General features: G+C 39.7%; 1 protein-coding gene across 1 annotated transcript in view; it reads left to right on the top strand.

Moving 5' to 3' along the window:
- The window catches only part of PPP2R2D (protein phosphatase 2 regulatory subunit Bdelta), a 39,573-nt gene extending 18,422 nt beyond the window's left edge, over window positions 1-21,151 (top strand). The window contains exons 3-10 of the mRNA XM_066619050.1: window positions 7,498-7,595; window positions 10,609-10,774; window positions 12,639-12,751; window positions 13,506-13,683; window positions 16,109-16,273; window positions 17,987-18,156; window positions 18,239-18,330; window positions 20,247-21,151. Of these exons, the coding sequence (XP_066475147.1) occupies window positions 7,498-7,595; window positions 10,609-10,774; window positions 12,639-12,751; window positions 13,506-13,683; window positions 16,109-16,273; window positions 17,987-18,156; window positions 18,239-18,330; window positions 20,247-20,526 (1,262 nt within the window). The 3' untranslated portion in view covers window positions 20,527-21,151. The remainder of the gene's footprint in view (window positions 1-7,497; window positions 7,596-10,608; window positions 10,775-12,638; window positions 12,752-13,505; window positions 13,684-16,108; window positions 16,274-17,986; window positions 18,157-18,238; window positions 18,331-20,246) is intronic.
- The last annotated feature ends 400 nt before the right edge of the window (window positions 21,152-21,551 follow it).

The raw sequence follows: 21,551 nt of genomic DNA, 5'->3' as shown, positions 1-21,551 counted from the left end.
CCTGTTGTGAGGGAAGAGTCCATGACTCGCTGCAGTACAGAAGTGTACTCGGCACAAGCTCTGTGGACTTGGATCTTGGTATGTTCCGTCAGCTTCTTGTTGGACCAGACTCTCTTTGTGAGTCTGGAAAACGTGGTGGCTGCTTTACCGATGCGTTCGTTTAGCTCGGTATCGAGAGAAAGAGTGTCGGAGATCATTGAGCCAAGGTACACAAAGTCATGGACAACCTCCAGTTCATGCTCAGAGATTGTAATGCAGGGAGGTGAGTCCACATCCTGAACCATGATGTTCAGGTTTCTTAAGGCTGATCGTCAGTCCAAAATCTTGGCAGGCCTTGCTAAAACGATCCATGAGCTGCTGGAGATCTTTGGCAGAGTGGGTAGTGACAGCTGCATCGTCGGCAAAGAGGAAGTCACGCAGACATTTCAGCTGAACTTTGGACTTTGCTCTCAGTCTGGAGAGGTTGAAGAGCTTTCCGTCTGATCTGGTCCGGAGATAGATGCCTTCTGTTGCAGTTCCAAAGGCATGCTTCAGCAGGACAGCGAAGAAAATCCCAAACAAGGTTGGCGCAAGAACACAGCCCTGCTTCACTCCGCTTCGGATGTCAAAGGGGTCTGATGTGGAGCCATCAAAGACAACAGTGCCTTTCATGTCCTTGTGGAAAGATCTGATGATGCTGAGGAGCCTGGGTGGACATCCAATCTTGGGGAGAATCTTGAAGAGGCTGTCCCTGCTGACCAGGTCGAAAGCCTTTGTGAGATCTATGAAGGCTATAAAGAGTGGCTGTCGTTGTTCCCTGCATTTCTTCTGCAGTTGTCTAAGGGAGAATACCATATCAGTGGTGGACCTGTTGGCTCGGAATCCACACTGCGATTCTGGATAGACGCTCTCTGCAAGTACCTGAAGCCTCTTTAGTGCAACTCGGGCAAACAGCTTTCCTACTACGCTAAGAGAGATGCCGCGGTAGTTGTTGCAGTCACCCCTGTCGCCTTTGTTCTTATACAGCGTGATGATGTTTGTATCCCTCATGTCTTGAGGTACTCCACCTTCTCTCCAGCAAAGACAGAGGATTTCATGCAGCTCAGTGACAATGATCTCTTTGCAGCACTTTAGGACTTCAGCAGGGATGCTGTCTTTTCCTGGTGCCTTGCCAAAGGCAAGGGAGTCCAGGGCCACGTGAAGTTCTTCTAGGGTTGGTTCACTGTCAAGCTCCTCCAACACAGGCAGGCACTCAATGTTGTTCAGCGCTTCTTCGGTGACTACATTTTCTCTGGAATATAGCTCAGAGTAGTGCTGCACCCAGCGTTCCATCTGCTGCACCCGATCCTGGATGACCTCGCCTGCTGCAGACTTCAGAGGGGCAATTTTCTTCTGTGTTGGACCTAGGGCCTGCTTGATACCATCATACATCCCCTTGATGTTGCCCGTGTCAGCTGCTATCTGTATCTCGGAACAGAGCTGGAGCCATAGAAAACACCTGTATGTGTGTCTAATATATACTGTTGGGCTAAAAACCTTCTAAAGTAGTAACTTTTAAAAAATGTTGTTCACAGAATTTCCTGCAGTTTTTTTGTCATGATATATTTTAAGGCACAGAGCTGAAAATGAATTTTGCACTCTTTTGAATTAGTGGTTACAATATTCACACAATGGACATAGGTCAAGAGGATCCAAAACAGTTTAAAAAAAAAAATCCATTATGTAATATTGTGTAATCTTATTTGTGGCAGAACATTTTTCACTGCTGTATTTCTCAATGGAAAATTTTCCATTGTTTTATCAAATTAATTAGTAATGTAAGATGTGAATACAGTACCAGTGATCAGTTTTAAGTTATAATGTGCCTTTCAAGATTTCTATAGCCCTCTTGCACTCTGTAGAGGAGTTACATCCAAGGCATGAACATGGAGCAGGATCGTGGCTGCTGTGACCCCAACCACCATGTGTTTGCTGGTCCTCCAGCTGATCTGCATGCATTCAGTGGAAGGCAAGAATGGGGTCTGTGTAGATGGAAGATGGAACTTCTCCTCGCCTTACACTGAACACATAAAAGTTGGAGGTAGTGTCAATATATGCAGCATCACCACCTCTCCATGTGTCAGTTTATTGTGAGAGAAGGATTTATTCTAGGACATATCCATATACCTAATTTACTAAGTTGTTCAAATTTGCTAAATGAGATCTTGGATCCAGTTTGGAAACTTGGAAAACTTTCTTATTCAGAATTTTCCAGAAAATCTACATTAGTGACCATTATATGACCAGTTCAGAATGTACAGTGCAAAATATGTAATGTGCTTTTGAGGAGGACAGGAAATTGCATGTAACAGGCCAAAACTGTGAGCTCTAGAGACAATTCTGTTTGCTGCATGTTTTACACCAAAACATCCTAAACTTGTTATATTGTACTGGTTAGCATGCTACAACTCTTTTGTGGTAACATTTCTGGAGCAGACCCTATCCTCCCTCATTCTTTTACCTAGCATTCACCACCAATACTTACACAGCCCAATTCTATCCCAACTTTCCAGCTGTGATGCAGCTCAAAGGTTAGGGAACAAATGTTCCCTTAGCCTCTATGGATGCCCTCCCCCCCCCCCCCAGAATGCAGTGTGCACTCTGTTGGCATTACTGCATCAACACTGGAAAGTTTGGTTGGACCCTCAGTTTTATATAGGTCTATATTCCATACAGAATAGTTAAGGAGTAAATGCAAAAGTATCTTTAATGTGTATTTTAAAATGACGACCCTAATATATCTTCATGGGAACATATTATATGGCTTGATTGAAACAGAAACACTATACGAAAACTTTATACGTGCAAATTTTCCACGTATACCCAGACTCGCAAAGAGAGTCTGGTCCACCAAGAAGCTGACGGAACATACCAAGATCCAGGTCTACAGAGCTTACGTCCTGAGTACATTTCTGTACTGCAGCGAGTCATGGACTCTTCGCTCACAACAGGAGAGGAGACTGAACGCTTTCCACATGTGCTGCCTCTGACGCATTCTCGGCATCACCTGGCAGGACAAAGTTCCAAACAACACAGTCCTGGAACGAGCTGGAATCCCTAGCATGTATTCACTGCTGAAACAGAGACGACTGCGTTGGCTCGGTCATGTCGTGAGAATGGATGATGGCCGGATCCCAAAGGATCTCGTCTATGGAGAACTCGTGCAAGGAAAGCGCCCTACAGGTAGACCACAGCTGCAATACATCTGCAAGAGAGATCTGAAGGCCTTAGGAGTGGACCTCAACAAGTGGGAAACCCTGGCCTCTGAGTGGCCCGCTTGGAGACAGGCTGTGCAACATGGCCTTTCCCAGTTTGAAGAGACACTTGGTCAACAGTCTGGGGCAAAGAGGCAGAGAAGGAAGGCCCATAGCCAGGGAGACAGTCCAGGGACAGACTGCACTTGCTCCCGGTGTGGAAGGGATTGTCACTCCCGAATTGGCCTTTTCAGCCACACTAGATGCTGTTCCAGAACCAACTTTCAGAGCACGATACCATAGTCTTTCGAAACTGAAGGTTGCCAACACATATACATGCAAAACTCACATTCACAAATGGCTTACAAATTGTATTAATCTCAATGGAAGCTTTAAAATTTGGAAAAAGATTGGAAAATGTAGAAGCAGAAAAAAAAATCAAACATCCAAGGTGATCATTAAGGTATGCTATCAATGTGCAACTGTTGGCTAGCAATTTGTATCCAATTGTATCAATATGTTGTGTAATGTATAGAAGTATTATAGTTACATGTTGTTACCTGAGTCTTTTAGTTGTCCCCCGTCCAAGGGACTAGTCAAATCCATGCCCAGGATGCTTCAGCAGTATTGTAGCATCACATTATTCCATACCACTCACCATGTCCAAGAACACATTTTAATTTCCTGCTTTAATCTAGTCAGACATGTCTAATTCTGAATTGATGCTGTTTAGGCCATTTCTTCATAAGAACATAAGAACAGCCCCACTGGATCAGGCTATAGGCCCATCTAGTCCAGCTTCCTGTATCTCACAGCGGCCCACCAAATGCCCCAGGGAGCACACCAGATAACAAGAGACCTCATCCTGGTGCCCTCCCTTGCATCTGGCATTCTGACATAACCCATTTCTAATATCAGGAGGTTGCGCATACACATCATGGCTTGTACCCCATAATGGATTTTTCCTCCAGAAACTTGTCCAATCCCCTTTTAAAGGCGTCTAGGCTAGACGCCAGCACCACATCCTGTGGCAAGGAGTTCCACAGACCGACCACACGTTGAGTAAAGAAATGTCTTCTTTTGTCTGTCCTAACCCACCCAACACTCAATTTTAGTGGATGTCCCCTGGTTCTGGTATTATGTGGGAGTGTAAAGAGCATCTCCCTATCCACTTTCTCCATCCCCTGCATAATTTTGTATGTCTCAATCATGTCCCCCCTCAGGTGTATAAGAACATAAGAACAGCCCCACTGGATCAGGCCATAGGCAATTCATAATTCCTACATTTACATGAGTCTGTACAGGATAGTCTAACTGCAGAACAGAAATATATCCGTGCTTAATCTTGTTGCTGCTGTAGATCACTGCTTTCAAGTGCTAGATATCTAATCACCTAGGTGTGGCAAATTATTTTTCCAGTGTATCAGACTTAACTGTCTCATCTTGCCAACCAGAGACTGCTTTGTTATAGCTACCTGGTATCATTCCCTTTTGTCATGGTGGTGGTAGAGCATCATTCATTGTTGGCATGGTGTTCTCAGGAATTAAATGACAGCAAGGACAACTTGTATTGGACCCAGCTGATATCTACTAATGGCATTTTTCATATAGAAAGTAATTTTGTTTGCCAGGAATTCTAATATGCCACACCAAAAATTATTTGAAGTACATCCTGTACTACTCTTTGCAAACAGTATAATGTACTGTTACATCCTGCTCTTGGGTAACAGTACATTATGCTAGTATAGTATATTATATTTATATAGTATAGTATTAGTATAATATATTGGGTAGTGCACTGAATTTTCATATCATTTGTCATGGTCACAAATTAATTTTGATTCGGTGAGACCTCATGCACAACACAGTTTGAATCTGTGTGATACAGGTTGGTATATTTACCTATAGCTTAAAAATTTATCCTTCCCTGTAGAAGACTTTCAGTGTGGTTCTTTTTTTCACCATTAGAAACTTTTTCTACTGAATTTTGGTTTTTTGTTCCTTTCTAAACTTTGGAATAGCCTTTCTAAATTTGGAATAATTTTTGGTGTGCCATATTAGGATTCTTGGTAAAAAGTTTCTGCATACAATGCAAAATGGCAACTTCCCAGAAAACATTGTGTTTTCACTAACTGGATGTCTTGAGCTTATGTCTTCTGATTTTTTTATTTTTTTTTTGACTAGCAGAAAATAGTCACTGGTTTAAGAGGCCCATCTGGTGTGATTTCACCAATGTGTTAGATGGGTAGCAAATTATTAGTAGTGGCACTTATTAAAACACATGAACTTAAAAATGATGTATAACTTTGAAAACTCATTGAGAAGACTGAGCATTTTTTCAGTATGTAACAGCAAAACGTGTTATGGCCTCTTTGTCTTGCCATTCAGTGCGCTGTCAAAATCTTTTAGTCCACCTGCTTATGGAGATCATGTGCCATTTCCTCTTACTGTATCATTGGAGAAGTTTCCTCCAATAAACTGTAGAAGCATTACTGCAGCCAAGATACATTTTAATGTAGAATCTTTTTTGCAGATTTGTTCCGTTTCCTGATCGTATGTGTCTGAGCTATTTTGACATATACATTGCTCTGACAAAAGACAGAATTTTAACTGTTTTGATGTAACAGCACTGTGAAGCAAGAATTTGGTGGTTCTCTAGATTCCTTGATCACAGATCAGGAAAGGAGTAACAAAGAATGTTGGTGTAACTCTAAGGGCACAATCCTAACCCCTTATGTCAGTGCTTTCCAGCACTGGCATAGTGGTGCCAATGGGACATGTGCTGCATCCTACAGTTGGGTGTTACTTACGGAGGCCTCCTCAAAGTAAGGGAATGTTTGTTCCCTTACCTCAGAACTGCATTGCCCTTATGTCAGTGCTGGAAAGCATTTACATTACACTGAATAAGGGGTTAGGATTGTGCCGTAAAATTCTCAAACTTCTTAGCTTAGGGCACTGTCAAAATGGTGTGATGGAACCCACTTTTTAAAATAACACTTCACAAGACTTAAAAAAAAAGTTAATTAGATTTTTTTAAAAAATGAGAGTGGGAGCATTTTCTTTTTCCTAAAGGAAGCATGTCAAGATGATAGAGGATTTGCTCATAGCACTAATAAAACCAAGGGAAATCTGTAGTATTTCAATGTAATGCTCCCTTGTCATTTCTCTTTTTAATATCCTTAATTCCCTTGTATTCACCGTCTTCCCTCAAATATGGGATTAAGTTTTTGTGTTTTTTTTAATTTGTGCTGTATATATTTGTTTGTGTTTCCTATTGTCTTATTAACTTCATTTGTAAACTCATTTGGTAAATTCATTAGGAGCTTTTCTCGTGCAGGTATTCTCTTCCTGTACCAATATATAGTAATCTTCAGATCACTATTGAGAACCATTGTACTTGTAGGATATGCTTGTGAAAGCCCATAACTATACTGTAAAGGTTCTTGCTTAAAGAACCTGTATTCCCTTCCATTATTCTGACCCCCGTGTTCCATTACAGATGAACTTAGTTTTCAGTATGACACATTTTTAAAAGTTCTGAGTGAATGCTGTGGCCATAGGAGGGCTTTCTTTGCAGCCTTGAGGCACTTATATTTTTTCTAACATTGAAAACTAATATTTTTAATGTCATTGTTATGAATGTCTGTCTTACAAAAGGGCTAGTTTTCATGTGTTCCTTAAAGTTTGTTTTTGCAAGACCTTTAGGTTACATTTGATATTGAAATATGTATTCTAATATAATATTGGGAATTTATTTTATACTTTTTAAATTTTATGGTTGTAGTGTGTGTATTCTGTAGCTATTTATTACTTTGTTAGCTGCCTTGAGCACCTATTGGGGAAAAGCTGCATTAAAAAAATTCTGCACTTCATCCAAGGCTGTCATCTGTAATGTTCCACTGGAGGCAGACTGTTACGAACCAAAACAGATCTCTCTCTCTCTCTTTTTTTTTTTTTTGAATTGCTATGACCAAGTGAGATGCTTGCAAATTTCAGTCATCTCATTATTGCTAAATTTCCAAACACGATATTGGGACCCAGAATTTCTGACATTGCATACCTTGTTCTATTAGTGTAGTTTGAATCTCTTGCAATATGTAAAAAGGATGATCAAAGTTTGAAAAGAAAAACCATTATTTTTTTAACATGAATATTGTACATTTGCTTGCTTCTTAATTTTAGAATAATTGGTCAGTTAAGTACTCTTTTCTTAAGTACTCTTTTCTTAAGCTAATTATTTCAGTTTGCACATTATAATACTGTTGCTTCTGTTTTATGTTTACAGCTGACATTATCTCAACAGTTGAATTTAATTACTCTGGCGATCTTCTTGCAACAGGAGACAAGGGTGGTAGAGTGGTTATATTTCAAAGGGAACCAGAGGTCAGTACCATTCAAAAGATGCTTTAGTGAATGTTGTCACATTATACATCAAAGTTTAGATTGTTCATATTTTTTTTAGCCGACAATGTGTCCTTCAGTCACAGTCATGCTTACAATGCATGTTTTTATTTTGAACTAATACTACTTGTATAAGATTTTTCCTTCCTCTATAAGTAAGCAAAGAAAGGGTAGGAACAATTTATTCTTTGTTGTTCTGCAACTATGGTGACTAATAGTGTAGCAGGATAACTGAAGGATGTTGAAAAAGAACTAATTCTCCTTAAGTGATCTGGAGTATGTACCCCTTAACAATTGGAGAGGTGTGTGTTTTTTTTTGGTATGGCCACTATCCATTTCTTATGCACAGATAACTGCATCCTTCTAGGGAGAATAATATACATCACATTACGTCATTGTGTTATGGTTGCACCCATCTGTCTTTATGTATAATGTATGATGATGTACATGCTATTTCCAACAAAGAAGTGATGATTTATATAGAAGAAATGTCATGTGAAATGCCAGCCTTCAGAGAAGGAGGGCAGGAAAGTCTCAGAGAGGAAGTAACAGAGATAACTGCTACTTGTAGGAACTACAGATACAGAGGTGATATAAGAATCTGCCTCTGAATAAATCAGAATTTCTAGTTAACACACAAGGCTCCATGCTACTGTATTTGGTTTGTTTAAAAGTTGTATACCATTTTTCTACCAAGTCATACAACGAAAGTTTGAAATACATACTTGCCCCAGTATCTGTCGTGGTTCCATTCTGCCTTCCCCTCAGATTACGTGGTTACCAAGGAAGCCCTTTAAAAAGATAGGAAAAGTGAAGAAAAAAATATAGAAATAACTTTTCCTTTCGGTGCTCAGCAAAACCAGTGCGTTTTGAAGGTTGTTAGCAGTCTTCCAAGCTACCTACAGCCTCTTCCTGGCTGCACAGGGCTCCTCCTTTCACCTCATGTTGCCCCAGAATGCATCGCAGTCCACCCTGTAATGCATTCTGGGGTGATGTTAGGTGAAAGGAGGAGCCTCGTGTGATCTGGAAGAGGCTGCAGACAGCTTGGAAGACAGCCTGCAGCCCTCAAAATGCACTGGTTTTGCTGTGCAAGGGTATGCAAAGCTATTTCTGTGTTGTTTTTCTTCTCTTTTCCTACTATTTTGAAAGACATCCCCAGTATTTGTGAAACCACAGATACCAAATTCAGATACCAAGGTACACCTGTACTAGTCACCAACAATGGCTGTCATTCGAAGAACTCTACTACCAGCTTCAAGCACTCAGTGAGGTGCCTGACATTTTTTTCCAGTATTCTTATTCTTCATACCACATCCCAATTTGTTTTTGAATGTTCCTTGAATTTCAGTTATGGTGCAGAGTGCTGATGTTGAAAGAACAAAGGGCTTTCTTGTCTCCTTGGCACCTCCTAAATAACAATTTGGCATTTTATTTAGATTTGTTCCTGCTCAAAGGTGCAGGTGAGTTGCAATATTCTGCCACATCCAGTCTCAGCACTCCATTTACTAAGCACCGTGACATTTTTGAAATACAAAACTGCATATAGTGTTCTTTTTATGGTACTTGATTGGATTCTGTTAGTTCACTTAACATTCTTGCATTTGGAGGAATATGAAACAAATTAATATCTATTTTTTTGCTGTATAAGTAAAGTGCTTTTTGTGTGTTTACTGACAGTTAAGTGAGGGACCCTATATGAATTGGCATAGGCTTCTCCAGAGAATCGAAACGACCTCTGGGCTGGGCAGGTGTTTCCCTGTTGAAGAGTACGCTGCTGTATACTGGCATGCTACCTGCTTGTATGCAAGACAAGAGGAGCTTTCCATTAAAGTGTTTATTCCTTTTTTTACTTATTTTGGGAATCAAACAGTGCATTTTATAGTACAAAGACAGAAGTGAGGCTGTCTTTGAAGGCAGAGGATGATGTTTTTCACCTTTGTAAAACAATATACAATTGCACTGGGGCACTTAAAGCCCCGGTGCTGTTTGCCCAGCCTCCTCCAGTGGGCTTGGGGCAGAGGCGGGAAAATGAGGCAACCAATTGGCTGTTGAATCAGTTGGGGCGTGGCATGGCTGTTGCTGGGGCCAGAAAGTTCTCCCCAGCTTCAGTCCATGCCTTTTCAGCAAGCCCTGCCCACCCACCCTGTGTCCAGTCTGAGAGTAGCTGGTTGCTCCATGTGGGGGCAGGGTAGGAATTTTTGGCTGGTAACCTGATTGGCTGTCGTTATTGGTATTTTCACCTACCCTGGACTGGCATTTGGGCATGGTATTATAGATGTAGTTATTTAAAGGTTTCCCTTGGTGGGGCAGGTGGCGTGTTGGCTGGGTAGCCTGGAATGGGGGTGGCATGCTGCTGAGGTAAGCAAGGTCAGGGGTGAGCCAGGACCACTCTAAAAACACTTGTCCAGGTTGGTGAGGCTGACTGGCAAGCCCCCTGGCTGATTAAGCAAGGGCCAGCTTATGGCTTAGCCTGTGCGGGTCAGTTCTGGCCAGCTGCCTCGATCCCTTGGCCTTGGCTGGGATAGGCTAACCCTGTCTCTGACGGGGTAATGCCTGGAGTAAGGATCTCACATCCATGGGGTCTTGGGGGGGGGAGGATAAACCAGCTAATGCCATTTTCCCCCAAGCTCTCTGTGGCCAGCACGCTTTGCGGTTTTTACTAGCTTAATTTTCCTTGCTGATTATTTTTATTCAATAAATTGCAATCATCCCAAGCCTCTGTCTCATGTGCTTCTTGGGGAGTGCCTGGGTAAGTATATGCTGTCTAATAGACTTGAGTAATGACTTATCAATACTACTAGTCCAATATGCAGCCCTGTGGAAAGGAATCAGGGTGGCTTAATTGTAACTGAATCATAAAATGGATTGATAAAAATTTGAGCCTAGATTAGCCAAATGGAACTTAGTTGATCTGGTTGTTATCTTTTCCTGCATCTGCATGGTATGTGACCCTACAAAAATTATTTTCTGTTCATAAGTTCTTGTTTCCTTGCAGAATAAAAGCCGTCCTCATTCAAGGGGAGAATATAATGTTTACAGTACCTTTCAGAGTCATGAACCTGAGTTTGACTACTTGAAAAGTCTAGAAATTGAGGAAAAAATTAATAAAATTAGGTGGTTACCACAACAGAATGCTGCTCATTTCTTATTATCTACAAATGGTAAGGATGTTTATACATTGTATTTTGCATCTAGGCCTACAGTTCTATGCACACTTTCTGAGAATAAGCCCCATTACACTTAATGGAACTTACTGCACAGTAGCCATGCAAAGTATTGTGCTGTAAATCTCTTATTTTTGCACTTTAGGTAACTTCTGGTATCATTACAGTTCAGTGTGTTTTGCATGCTGATTTTTTTCCACAAATTTTGATGATTTAAAAAGGCAAATATAAATCTAAAACCCTTAGCCCATGTCCTTTTTTCTATAACAAGCCAAGTTACTTATTGTTTGCTTTCCTAAACCATTTTTTCAATTAAAAAAACACACTGTCTTACAGATTGGGGGGGGGGGAGAGTGCTATACCCCAAATGAGAAAAGTGAAGTCTGTAGTGAAGTGCAGGATCTAGCATTAAATTTCCACCACTGAAATCAGCACATTAGGATGGCAATTTCGTTAAGCCCCCTCCTGCCATCAAGTCAGTTGCCTATGGGAAGAACTATATGTCAGTAGCAGTCCTCCTAATCTGATCTGGACTTTATGTGCTCTGCTTTTGGATTAGTCGGTGGGTGGGGAGACATGCTGTGTGTCTTCAGACTATTAGTGGCACTTCATGTAATTTTAAATGCTAGTGCTTTAATGCATTATGTGCGCAATTATTATAGAAAATGAAGCATACTTTATTCAGGTAAGTTGTAGGGTTTAGAGCCCAGAATTTAGCTTCCTAAGAATCAAAGTTTTCATTTTTTTCTTAAAAGCAACTTTTTAATTCTTCTGATGATGTGCTGAGTGTTCATGGACTCTGCCAGCTGACATTGAAGCTGTGTAAGATTTCTTGTGGTTTGGAGCTTCGGAGTATTGCATAGTTCCTGGTTCCTTTCCATCATTACCAAAATCAGATGCACAGGGCTCCAAAAATCCCTTGGAAGTTTGCCAGTGGCAAATGGTTCCCCCATTCTCTCCATACCAGTTTCCTGTGAGTTGCGAAGAATTTGGGGGAGGGACAGGCTTCCATAATAATAATTCTGTCTTCTGCAGAAACTTCCAAAAAAAATAAAACCCTACTTAACCAGCTCCCCTAGTTTTTAGTATGTATCGCAGTGTTTTTCAAACTGTGGGTCGGCACCCACTATGTGGGTCGCTAGTCAACTTCAGGTGGGTTCCTATTCATTTTAATTATTTTTAATATATTAGACTTGATGCTACCATAATATTGACTGCATTTGGGGAAATGTTGCAGACATGTACTTTTAACAAGCTACTATGTATATTCTTTAACAATGATAGTAAATGGGACTAACTCCTGGGTACGTGTGGATAGGATTGCAGCCTAGGATTGTTAAAAATGTTCCTGCTTGATGATGTCACTTCCGGTCATGACATCACTTTTGGTGGGTCCTGACACATTCTCATTCTAAAAAAGTGGGTCCCAGTGCTAAATGTATGAGAACCACTGATGTATAGGACTGGAGGGTAGGAAGTTACCATCAGGAGGGACTAGTGTTAATTACAAACAATGGCTTGTTAGTAAAACAGACCAAAAATTGTGCATCACTGATTTATACCCAATAGTGAAAGATGCAGAATAAATTGTGCAGAATTAGAAACACAATTCAGATCTGCTCCAATTGCCGTATTTGTACTTTAAGAATTTGGGCGCAATGCTATTTTTTTTTTTACTGTGGAGTATATACAGTCATTGAGTCACTAAGCTGCCTTTGTCAAGTTGTTCAGTCCAGTTTGCAAATTCTTCAGTTTGGTTTTTCAAACAAAGATAAAAAATAAGTGTCTGCTGTGATAAGTTTTTAATCACTGTCTAGTAATGTTTGATTTAAATCTCTTTGAAATGTCCCTCCCCTTTTAGATAAAACTATTAAATTATGGAAAATCAGTGAAAGGGATAAAAGAGCTGAAGGCTATAACTTGAAAGATGAAGATGGAAGACTTCGGGATCCATTTAGAATCACAGCACTACGGGTATTTTTTTGTTGTCCTAACTTGCAGTTAATGAAATCTAAGTATTGTGTTTACCTGTTATGTTGCAGTTGAAATGAAAAGCTATTGGATTCTTAAATTTTACAAATCTCTAACATCTAATTAAAAGTGCCAGTTCTCTGATTCAGGACGTATTCTTTCTGGATGCATGTATTAATTTGCATGCTTATAATGGCAGTAGGCTAGTTGTCATCTTTTCAGATGTTGAAGTAGTGAGGTTTGGTTACTGATATAAGATAATTTAACTCATGCCCTGAATAGAAATTTGGAGGTGGCTGCTAGAATTGTAATCTAGTTAGTGTACTGCAAAATATGACCGAGATGCTGTTGTGCAATAAATTTTCTATTCTCTGTGCATTTACTTTGCATAAAAGAATTATTTCTAAACTTCTACACTTGTAAAATGACTAATTATAAACCAAGCTTGTGAGCAACTGATTTATCTTGTGGTTACACTTTTTCATCTATTGAAGCTTTGAATGCATTGATATGATAAAGGAGTAAAGAAAAAACTGAGAACAGAATCCAGCTGTCCATTCACATCCCCAGTAATGTTACAAATAAATCTGGAAAGCTTGTAATTTAACCAAGTTTAAAATTTGCTCAGGGAACAAACGCATAAGAGATCATTTAATCAACTGCTGTAACTTTAGCTTTTTAAGATAATTCAATATAATTACCAAAATAGCTGCAACTTTATGCCGAAACAAACATCTGTTTCTTTCTTCCTTTTTAGGTGCCAATATTGAAACCCATGGACCTAATGGTAGAAGCAAGTCCCCGAAGGATATTTGCAAATGCACACACGTATCACATAAACTCTATTTCAGTGAATAGTGATCATGAAACATACCTTTCTGCAGATGACCTACGAATCAACCTGTGGCATTTAGAAATCACAGATAGAAGTTTTAGTATCCTTTTTTGATAAGACACTTGATACAAATTTTGTACTTTTTGATACATTGTAATAAGTTGACATGTGCTTTGTTTTAATAATCTCTTATGGTAAATATGACTTACTGTATCAGTGGTTTTGAAGATGGTAAAATAACTTTTTCCTATTTAAATGATGGGATATTTTAAACTTCTAGAATTCTGTCTTTTGAAGGTTCAAGTTCAATAAAGCAGGTGGTATTTTCTGAAACAAAGGAATGTGTATTCGCTGCCACCTCTTGTTGAAATTATGAGTATAAATGGTGATGTCCCTGTTGTTTTTGAGGATACTACAAGAAATGCACACCATAAATAAGCACACCCTAAATAAGCCAAATCTGTTGGCTGGCAGTCCATTGTGTTGCTGAGCATTTGGATTGACTACCTACAGTACAGGCATATTCTCCTCCCCCTGTGCTGAACAGCCTAGGCAGCTTTCACCTCATAGTGCCAGTTGTCGCTTGCCAAGTGAGGTACAGTGCTTCCAGTGCAGTAACTTTGTGGTCAGCTTAATATTAATAGCGTATGAAACTTAGGGCACATTGCATTCAGCCAAGTTTGAGGCCTAAAGCGGCGCAGCTCAAAACAAAGGGAAACATTTTGCCTTACTCTGTGTCGCGCTGCAGCAGCCCCAATGGGTCTACTTGGATCTGCTCCACCTGACGAGGTGGCGCAAATCCAAGCAGCCTGGGACTGCCCTGTGTGGCTCAGGAATGGGGTCAGGATCCGGCATAACTGCCAGATGCTCTTGCCTCCTGCTCTCAGCCTACCCTCTCCCTGCCCCAAAACACCTCCCGCCCCATCCCCTATTAATACTTTTAATATAGTATTAATGCTCCTCTGCACCTCACAAAATGTTGGCTGTTCCTGTGCTCAATCAGCCTTGGTCATGCTGTCTGCTTCTTTCATTCTCTCCTCCCCTCTGACCCCAGGAGTCCCTAGATTTTCACTATTATTAAATGTCATTTTCCTCCTCAACACCACAGCAAGGCATTGCTATTTTCAGAGTTATTGGAGCTTCTTGGGTTTTCTCCAGGCGGCTTCCATTGATTTGCCAGTCTCTCCCAGCTAAGCCCATTCATAAGTCAGATGTTCATAACTAAGTTAGAGACTTTCTGTAATATTAACCTCATGCTAGCTTTGGTTTCCTACTGGCAGTTATGTGAATTTTCAGAACATTTTTAATCTGAAGTTTCCAGTGTCATATGTTATATGTGATGTACATGTAGTAAACAAAACTTTTAAAGTATGCCATGCTAAATGTACTCTCTGTATAAATATGTTTTTCAATAACCAACAGTATTAAAATAATGATTTGGAAAAAAAATCAATAAGATACATATAATATGGTTTAAATGTTGTATTCAAGCAAATTCAAAGCTTTACTTGGAAATTATTGCAATGCTTGTAATATTTTAAGAGAACGGTGCTCTAAGTAGTGACTGCTGCGCACAGAAAACGGTTTCCATGGGGCAAAGGCAAAGCGTTCTACCGGGGAGCCACTAGTCTTCCTCCCCAATCTCCCCCAAACCATGTGCCTCCCAGCCACATCTGCCCAAAACTCCAGTGCACATCCTGCTGGGGCAATGCAACATGGAAGCAGCTGGCCAGCATGAAGTTTGGAGGAGATCAGGAGGAAAATTATTGGCTCCCTGGTGGAACGCTTTGCATCGGTCACCCCACGGAGGGGTAATAACGTGTGCAGGATCTGGTCCTTGGCCCATAGATTGACCCCCCCCTGTCTTACGACATGACAATTCAATTCAACTTCCCTTATGTTGGGATTAGTATCCCTAATGAGCTATGTCTGAGAGAGAGAGAGCAGTCCTATCCAATTCAACTGGTATGGTATTCATTCATTATGTTACCAAAGCATTTTATGAAACACTGCATTTTAGAAATGGAAAATTGTCCACAGAAAATGTAACCATGGAAAACTTTCTGAAAACAAAATTTTCTGCCACATATCACTGCCTATATGTCTGAATTTCTAAACAATTAAAAGTAGTGTTTTGATGAACAGCAAGTTTTTATTTTGCAAGAACTCAAAAGTTTGAAATGTTATTTTAGAATAATAATAATAAAACTTTATTTTTATCCCGCCCTTCTCCCTAACGGGACCCAGGGCAGCTAACAACATATTAAAAAAACAGATTTTAAAAAACATTAATACATAGCAGATAAAAACATTTAAAAACATATAGAAGATACATATAGAAGATACATATAGAACACATTTAGAAGATACAGTAAAAGCAGGATGCTGTCCTTCTTGAGGAATAATTGTGCTAGAAATGTCAGTACTGAATAACTTCTTGTTCAGAAGGATTTTCATCCAGTGTTGCTTAGCTTGAGATATATTTGGAAAGAGATCAGTTTTGTCCTTCACAATCAAACTTTCAGACATTGTAGATATAAAGCCTGCTAACATGGAGGAACTGACAGAGGTGATAACTGCAGCTGAATTCCACCCTCACCATTGTAACGTGTTTGTCTACAGCAGTAGCAAAGGAACTATACGGCTCTGTGATATGCGTTCTTCAGCCCTCTGTGATAGACATTCAAAATGTAAGTAGTTTCTCAGTCTCATATATACTGATGGCAGAAATAAGCATCTGTTCTCAATATTTAATTCTAATTATTTGTTTTGGGGTCTGCTAGTGCTGACACATGTAGCATTGATACTCAACAGGTGGGGGAATGAGAAGAAGAAAGTTACTGGAAAGTATATTGATGATTTCCTGTTCAGTTTGTTCAGTCTAGTATTTGTGCTCACTTTTCTATTGAAACTCTTGCTGATCATGTTAATCTCATCTTTTACTTGAACAAGAGTGAATCTGCTAGTCCTCATGTGGCTTTGCAAAACCCATCAATAAATAATGGAAACCCTTCATACATGACTGTTTGGAGATATTAGTTGTAAAACTATATGCCTAATAAAGGTTTGTTGTATGTTGTTATATGTTAAATAATGGAAACTGGATAGACTTGAGGATTCACCCTGATTAAGAAGTTGGCACTTCTAAGAAAATTGGAACACATTGGAAAAATCAGACAGCCGATTAAAATATAGTTCATTGTTTTGGCACAATATGGCCTAGAACTGCTGTTGTGCCATCCAAATTTCCATGCTAACTTACCTGTCTTTGCTTTGATGGTTTGGATGGTATTTTAAAGCATTTTAAGCTTTTTCTTTTTAAGCTTTTTCATTTTTACATTTTAAGCATTTTCTTTTCATTAGGCAATTCTGTATCTGCTCGCGTATAATGACTGTTCATAATTAAAATGCAGATAAAAACCTACTGTTTTAATCATGCGCTCTGCATGTGGTTCAGTGTAGATTGTCATAAATAAAATATTACTCTGGTATCTTCTAGCACTGAGAATTCTTAATTAGAAGCTTAGTGTATTTAATACAGTTGGACTCACTTTGTAATTTCACAATAAAAAATATTTAATTTGGTTTGTGATAAATGTTTAGAATAAATAGGACCAAAGGAAGCAAGGGTTTTTGCATTCCCTGTTGTTCATTACACTAATGGAAATTACACTGGAGTGCAGCAATATGTAGTGGTTTTTTCTATGTGTGTTTGTTTAAAGATCATGGTGCTTTGGTCTGTATCTGTAGATGGATTTATTCAGCTAGGTATCTGTGTGGTGGCCACTGCCTATATCCAGCACAATTCTGCTTAATGTGACAGTCAGCTGTTATGGTTGCTATGGTTGCTTAGTGGTCATCCCATTTGTTTTGGGTATCACAGAGAAAATCAGATTCCACGACATGAATGTCTTTAGACAATTAGAGCTGATTCATATGGCTAGTTTGGTGTACTCTCAATACATTTTTTTATTGACCACTTTCTAGAACAACAGTCAGTCAGTCATGCTCTTTGTAACTATGTAGCTAACCAGATAGTAGTTAGCCCAGATATCCTGCCCTCCCCTTTCCGAGTCAGTCAGGGATGAGACTGTGTTCTCTAGGCAACAGTTAAGCTTCAAGGTTCTCATAAGCTATAGGGCTGGCTGTGTCAAAATCCTGATATGTCTTTACTTCCATTCCTCAAGGCAATGTTGCATGCATATATGGGCAGTAAGGGGTGAAGTCAGTTCTCCCCAATCCAGCAAGCAATAGAGTGAATGTATCGCTCGTGGCACCCTCCTCCATTTCCTTTCATGGTACACAGTTGAAAACTGCTAGTCTAGTTGAGCCTTAATTTTGTCTGAAAATACCAGACAGTTAGCTTAATCATTAACAGCTTTCCTTTCTGTTTATATTTCCAGTCTTTGAGGAGCCTGAAGATCCCAGCAGCAGATCATTCTTTTCAGAAATAATTTCCTCAATATCTGATGTAAAATTCAGTCATAGTGGTAGATACATGATGACCAGAGACTACCTTTCAGTTAAAGTATGGGATCTCAATATGGAAAACAGGCCTGTAGAGACATATCAGGTAAAGTGTTCAGACCTGATAATAAATGGACTTTTCCAGATGGTAAATGTTCTCATGTTTTTCAATACTTATGTATTTTAAGGTTCATGAATATCTTCGAAGCAAGCTTTGTTCACTGTATGAGAACGACTGCATCTTTGACAAGTTTGAGTGCTGCTGGAATGGTTCTGATAGGTAAGGCAGGCTTGTACTGTAGCTCATTTTACCCCTGAAAATGTTTGTGGTGATTAATTAAACAGGGGGATGAGTTAAATATGTGAACCAAGATACGTGCCCATTTTGATATACTTCAGCAGTTACAATCAGATAATTCAGAATGCGTTACAAGAATGGGGCTCTTAGCTTTCTACCTCTGCTCTAGCTCTCAGCAGGACCAGTTGTGCATGCTACCACAAGAGGAGTAACAACTCATTAATGGAACATGTGCTTTGCCCAAGAAAACTGCCAGGTTCAGCCCCTTGTTTCTCCTGTTTAAAAGCATGAAGCCTAGTTAACTGATGGAATAATTGAATAGAAACTTAGGAGTGGATATCTGCTTCAAATGCCTTCTAGTTTATAGTGCAATATGGTCTAAAAGTTGTAGCACAAAGAAGCTTAATTAGCTGGGAAAAAACCTTTGCTGCATACCCTTGAGAGCCATTGCCCATCAAAGTACTTAATCCTGGTCTGGGTAAACCATTGCTATAATGTAGTTTCTATAAAGCAGCTTCTTAAAATGTATGCCCTAGTAAGCAAGATGAAGCCAGCCAGGTGCTTATTTTGCCCAAGTGATTATTAATGGCATTTCTGTCGTGCCATGCTTGAGAGTATTTACAGACACTTAATGCATATAAATACAAGAATAAGCAACAGAAAATAATATGAAGTTGACAGATTAGTAGCGTAGGCTTTAAAGCTCCAACACAGTTTCTGTGAAAGGTAAGTATAATATTTGTATCCATATGCCAGAGTTTCTCTGTGTTCCCCCCCCCCCCACACACACACACACCATAGCACTTTGCATGGTCCACCTATTGGAAGTTCCTCTGGTGATGTCATCACCAGTTACTTCTGAATTGGGAGGCCAGACACAATGCAACAAACACCAATAAGTAGCTCAGGGCAGACAGGACTTTTTTAGTACACGAAAAGCACACACTGAGCTGAGCCTCCTACAGCTGCTTGTCGCATTGCATTTCTAGTCTCACTGCTAGAAAGTGTGGTTGAGTACCACTGGTTGAGAAACACTGTTATATACTATTGGTATCAGAATTTATTACTCTCATGCAGGGGTGTCCAAACCTTTTGGAAGGAGGGCTGCATCATCTCTCTGTGTCAGGGGCCAGGAAAAAAAGAATTAATTTACATTTCAAATTTGAATAAATTTACATAAATGAATATACTAGAGATGGAACTTATATTAATGTATGAAGGTCTTGCAGTAGGTCATGTCCTATAAAAGATCTTGCACAAAAGACCAGCCTTTCCTTCACTGCCACTGCTGCATCACAGACATGTAACAGCAAGCAGTGGAGGGAACCTTCATCCCATAGCTCACACAAGAGGTTTAACGGTTGCTCTTATGCTAAGAGCAGTTGTATCAGACCAGCGTAGGCTCCAGCAAGTCTCCAGAGGGCCAGAAGCTCAATGGAGACTAGGGGCTCCCCATGGGCTGAAGTGGGAGTCCCTGAGGGCCGCAAGTGGCCCCCGGGCCAGGGTTTGGACACCCCTGCTCTCATGGAACCAAAAAGCTCTGAAACTTTGAAGGAGCCCGTTTCCCCTACTCATTTCTGTCAAGTTCCTTTGCACCTATTTTGGTCTTGAGAGGTAGTAACAATCACTAGTGCCATAGTACTGGCATAAGGATCAGACTGTGTGTTTCTAGTATTGTTATTACTAAGAACGTCTCCAGTGAAAACCAAATTTAGCTCAAATGTTAGCTTTCTAGTGAAAGAAGGGTGGATGAGTTTTGTGAGAGGAATAGAATGTGGTGAGCATGATAGGAATGGGAAACAAGGTTAGGGGGTACAACAGTATGGAGTAATACAGCATTACCTTGTAGGCCTAGTGAAGGAGTTTAAAATTGATTTTCTCTTTTTCTTTAAATGTAGTGCTATTATGACGGGCTCATACAACAACTTCTTTAGGATGTTTGATCGGAACACACGGCGAGATATTACACTAGAGGCATCCAGAGAGAGTAGCAAACCTCGTGCCATCTTAAAGCCCAGGAAAGTGTGTACAGGCGGCAAGAGAAAGAAAGATGAAATAAGTGTTGACAGTCTGGACTTCAACAAGAAGATCCTTCATACAGCATGGCACCCTGCAGAGAACATCATTGCTGTAGCTGCCACCAATAACTTGTATATATTCCAGGACAAAATTAATTAAAGACGGCTTATTTGAGGACAAAGTTGTCGTCTTGCATAGTTAAGCTCAGTTGTTTATCTGTCAGAGAGATGGCCTTGTTGTCCTCCCAGTAAAGAACATTGATGCACTTATTTCCCTTTATAGGTAAAGGAGAGAAGCTGGCCTGGACTTGAGTTCATGGTATATTTCTGCCTTCAGTGAGGGAGAACGTGGAATTGAATTTTTGTAAATGAAAAAACCCACTAGAAGCAGAATGGATGGACAATACTCAATAAAGGCCAATATTCAAAACAAATGTATTTATTTAAGTCTGAGCCTTCCTTTCCAGTTGATAGACCAAAAATCTAACACCCAAGAAACAAATTGTCATAAAAAATGTAATTTCTATCTCACGTGCTCTTTATCTGCTGTAATATTTGGGCCTTTCAGAACATATATTTGTGCTTTATGCCTGTAAACATTCTTTCTCTGGCCTTCATCTAAGCTTTAGGTGTTTCTACCTTTGAGCATATAGGTAAGTCTAGAGTTGGGTGTGTAGACAGGTTTTCATGTATATTTACTCACCAACTGTATCTATAACCACACCTTCTGGTGTAAACCACTTAATAAAAATAACAAACTATAAAAAGTGTTTTTAAATCTGAAAGTATGTATTCAGTCTTTTTTTATTGCATGTATTGAGATTGTGCAAAATAACTCTGATGGAAAGATTTGAAAATAGTTTGTCCCAAAAATATTGATTTTGACAGTATAAGCAGTTTCACATGATACCTGCTACTTAAAACTCTCAGTTTAAATTTCCCTCTAGTTGACATTACCTTGTGTTCATTTTCTGTAAAAAGAGCATCCTACAGTGTACACAAAAGAAGAAAGGGAAAAGATTGATCTGAAGTTCATAAACAGCCTTAAAGGAGTGAGATTGTCTTGTATTATCAAAACCTTCAACAAAATCACTGCTCTCATTAACAGTAAACATGCCTCACAAATGAGACACGTACCTTGATGTGCATTACTTTTTTACCTTTCTTCCATTGTTCTGAAGTGTA

The sequence above is a fragment of the Tiliqua scincoides genome, chromosome 3, assembly GCF_035046505.1.
Source record: "Tiliqua scincoides isolate rTilSci1 chromosome 3, rTilSci1.hap2, whole genome shotgun sequence".
Lineage (NCBI taxonomy): Eukaryota > Metazoa > Chordata > Lepidosauria > Squamata > Scincidae > Tiliqua > Tiliqua scincoides.
The sequence above is the reverse complement of the archived record's forward strand: the minus strand, read 5'-3'. Positions and strand labels throughout refer to the sequence as shown.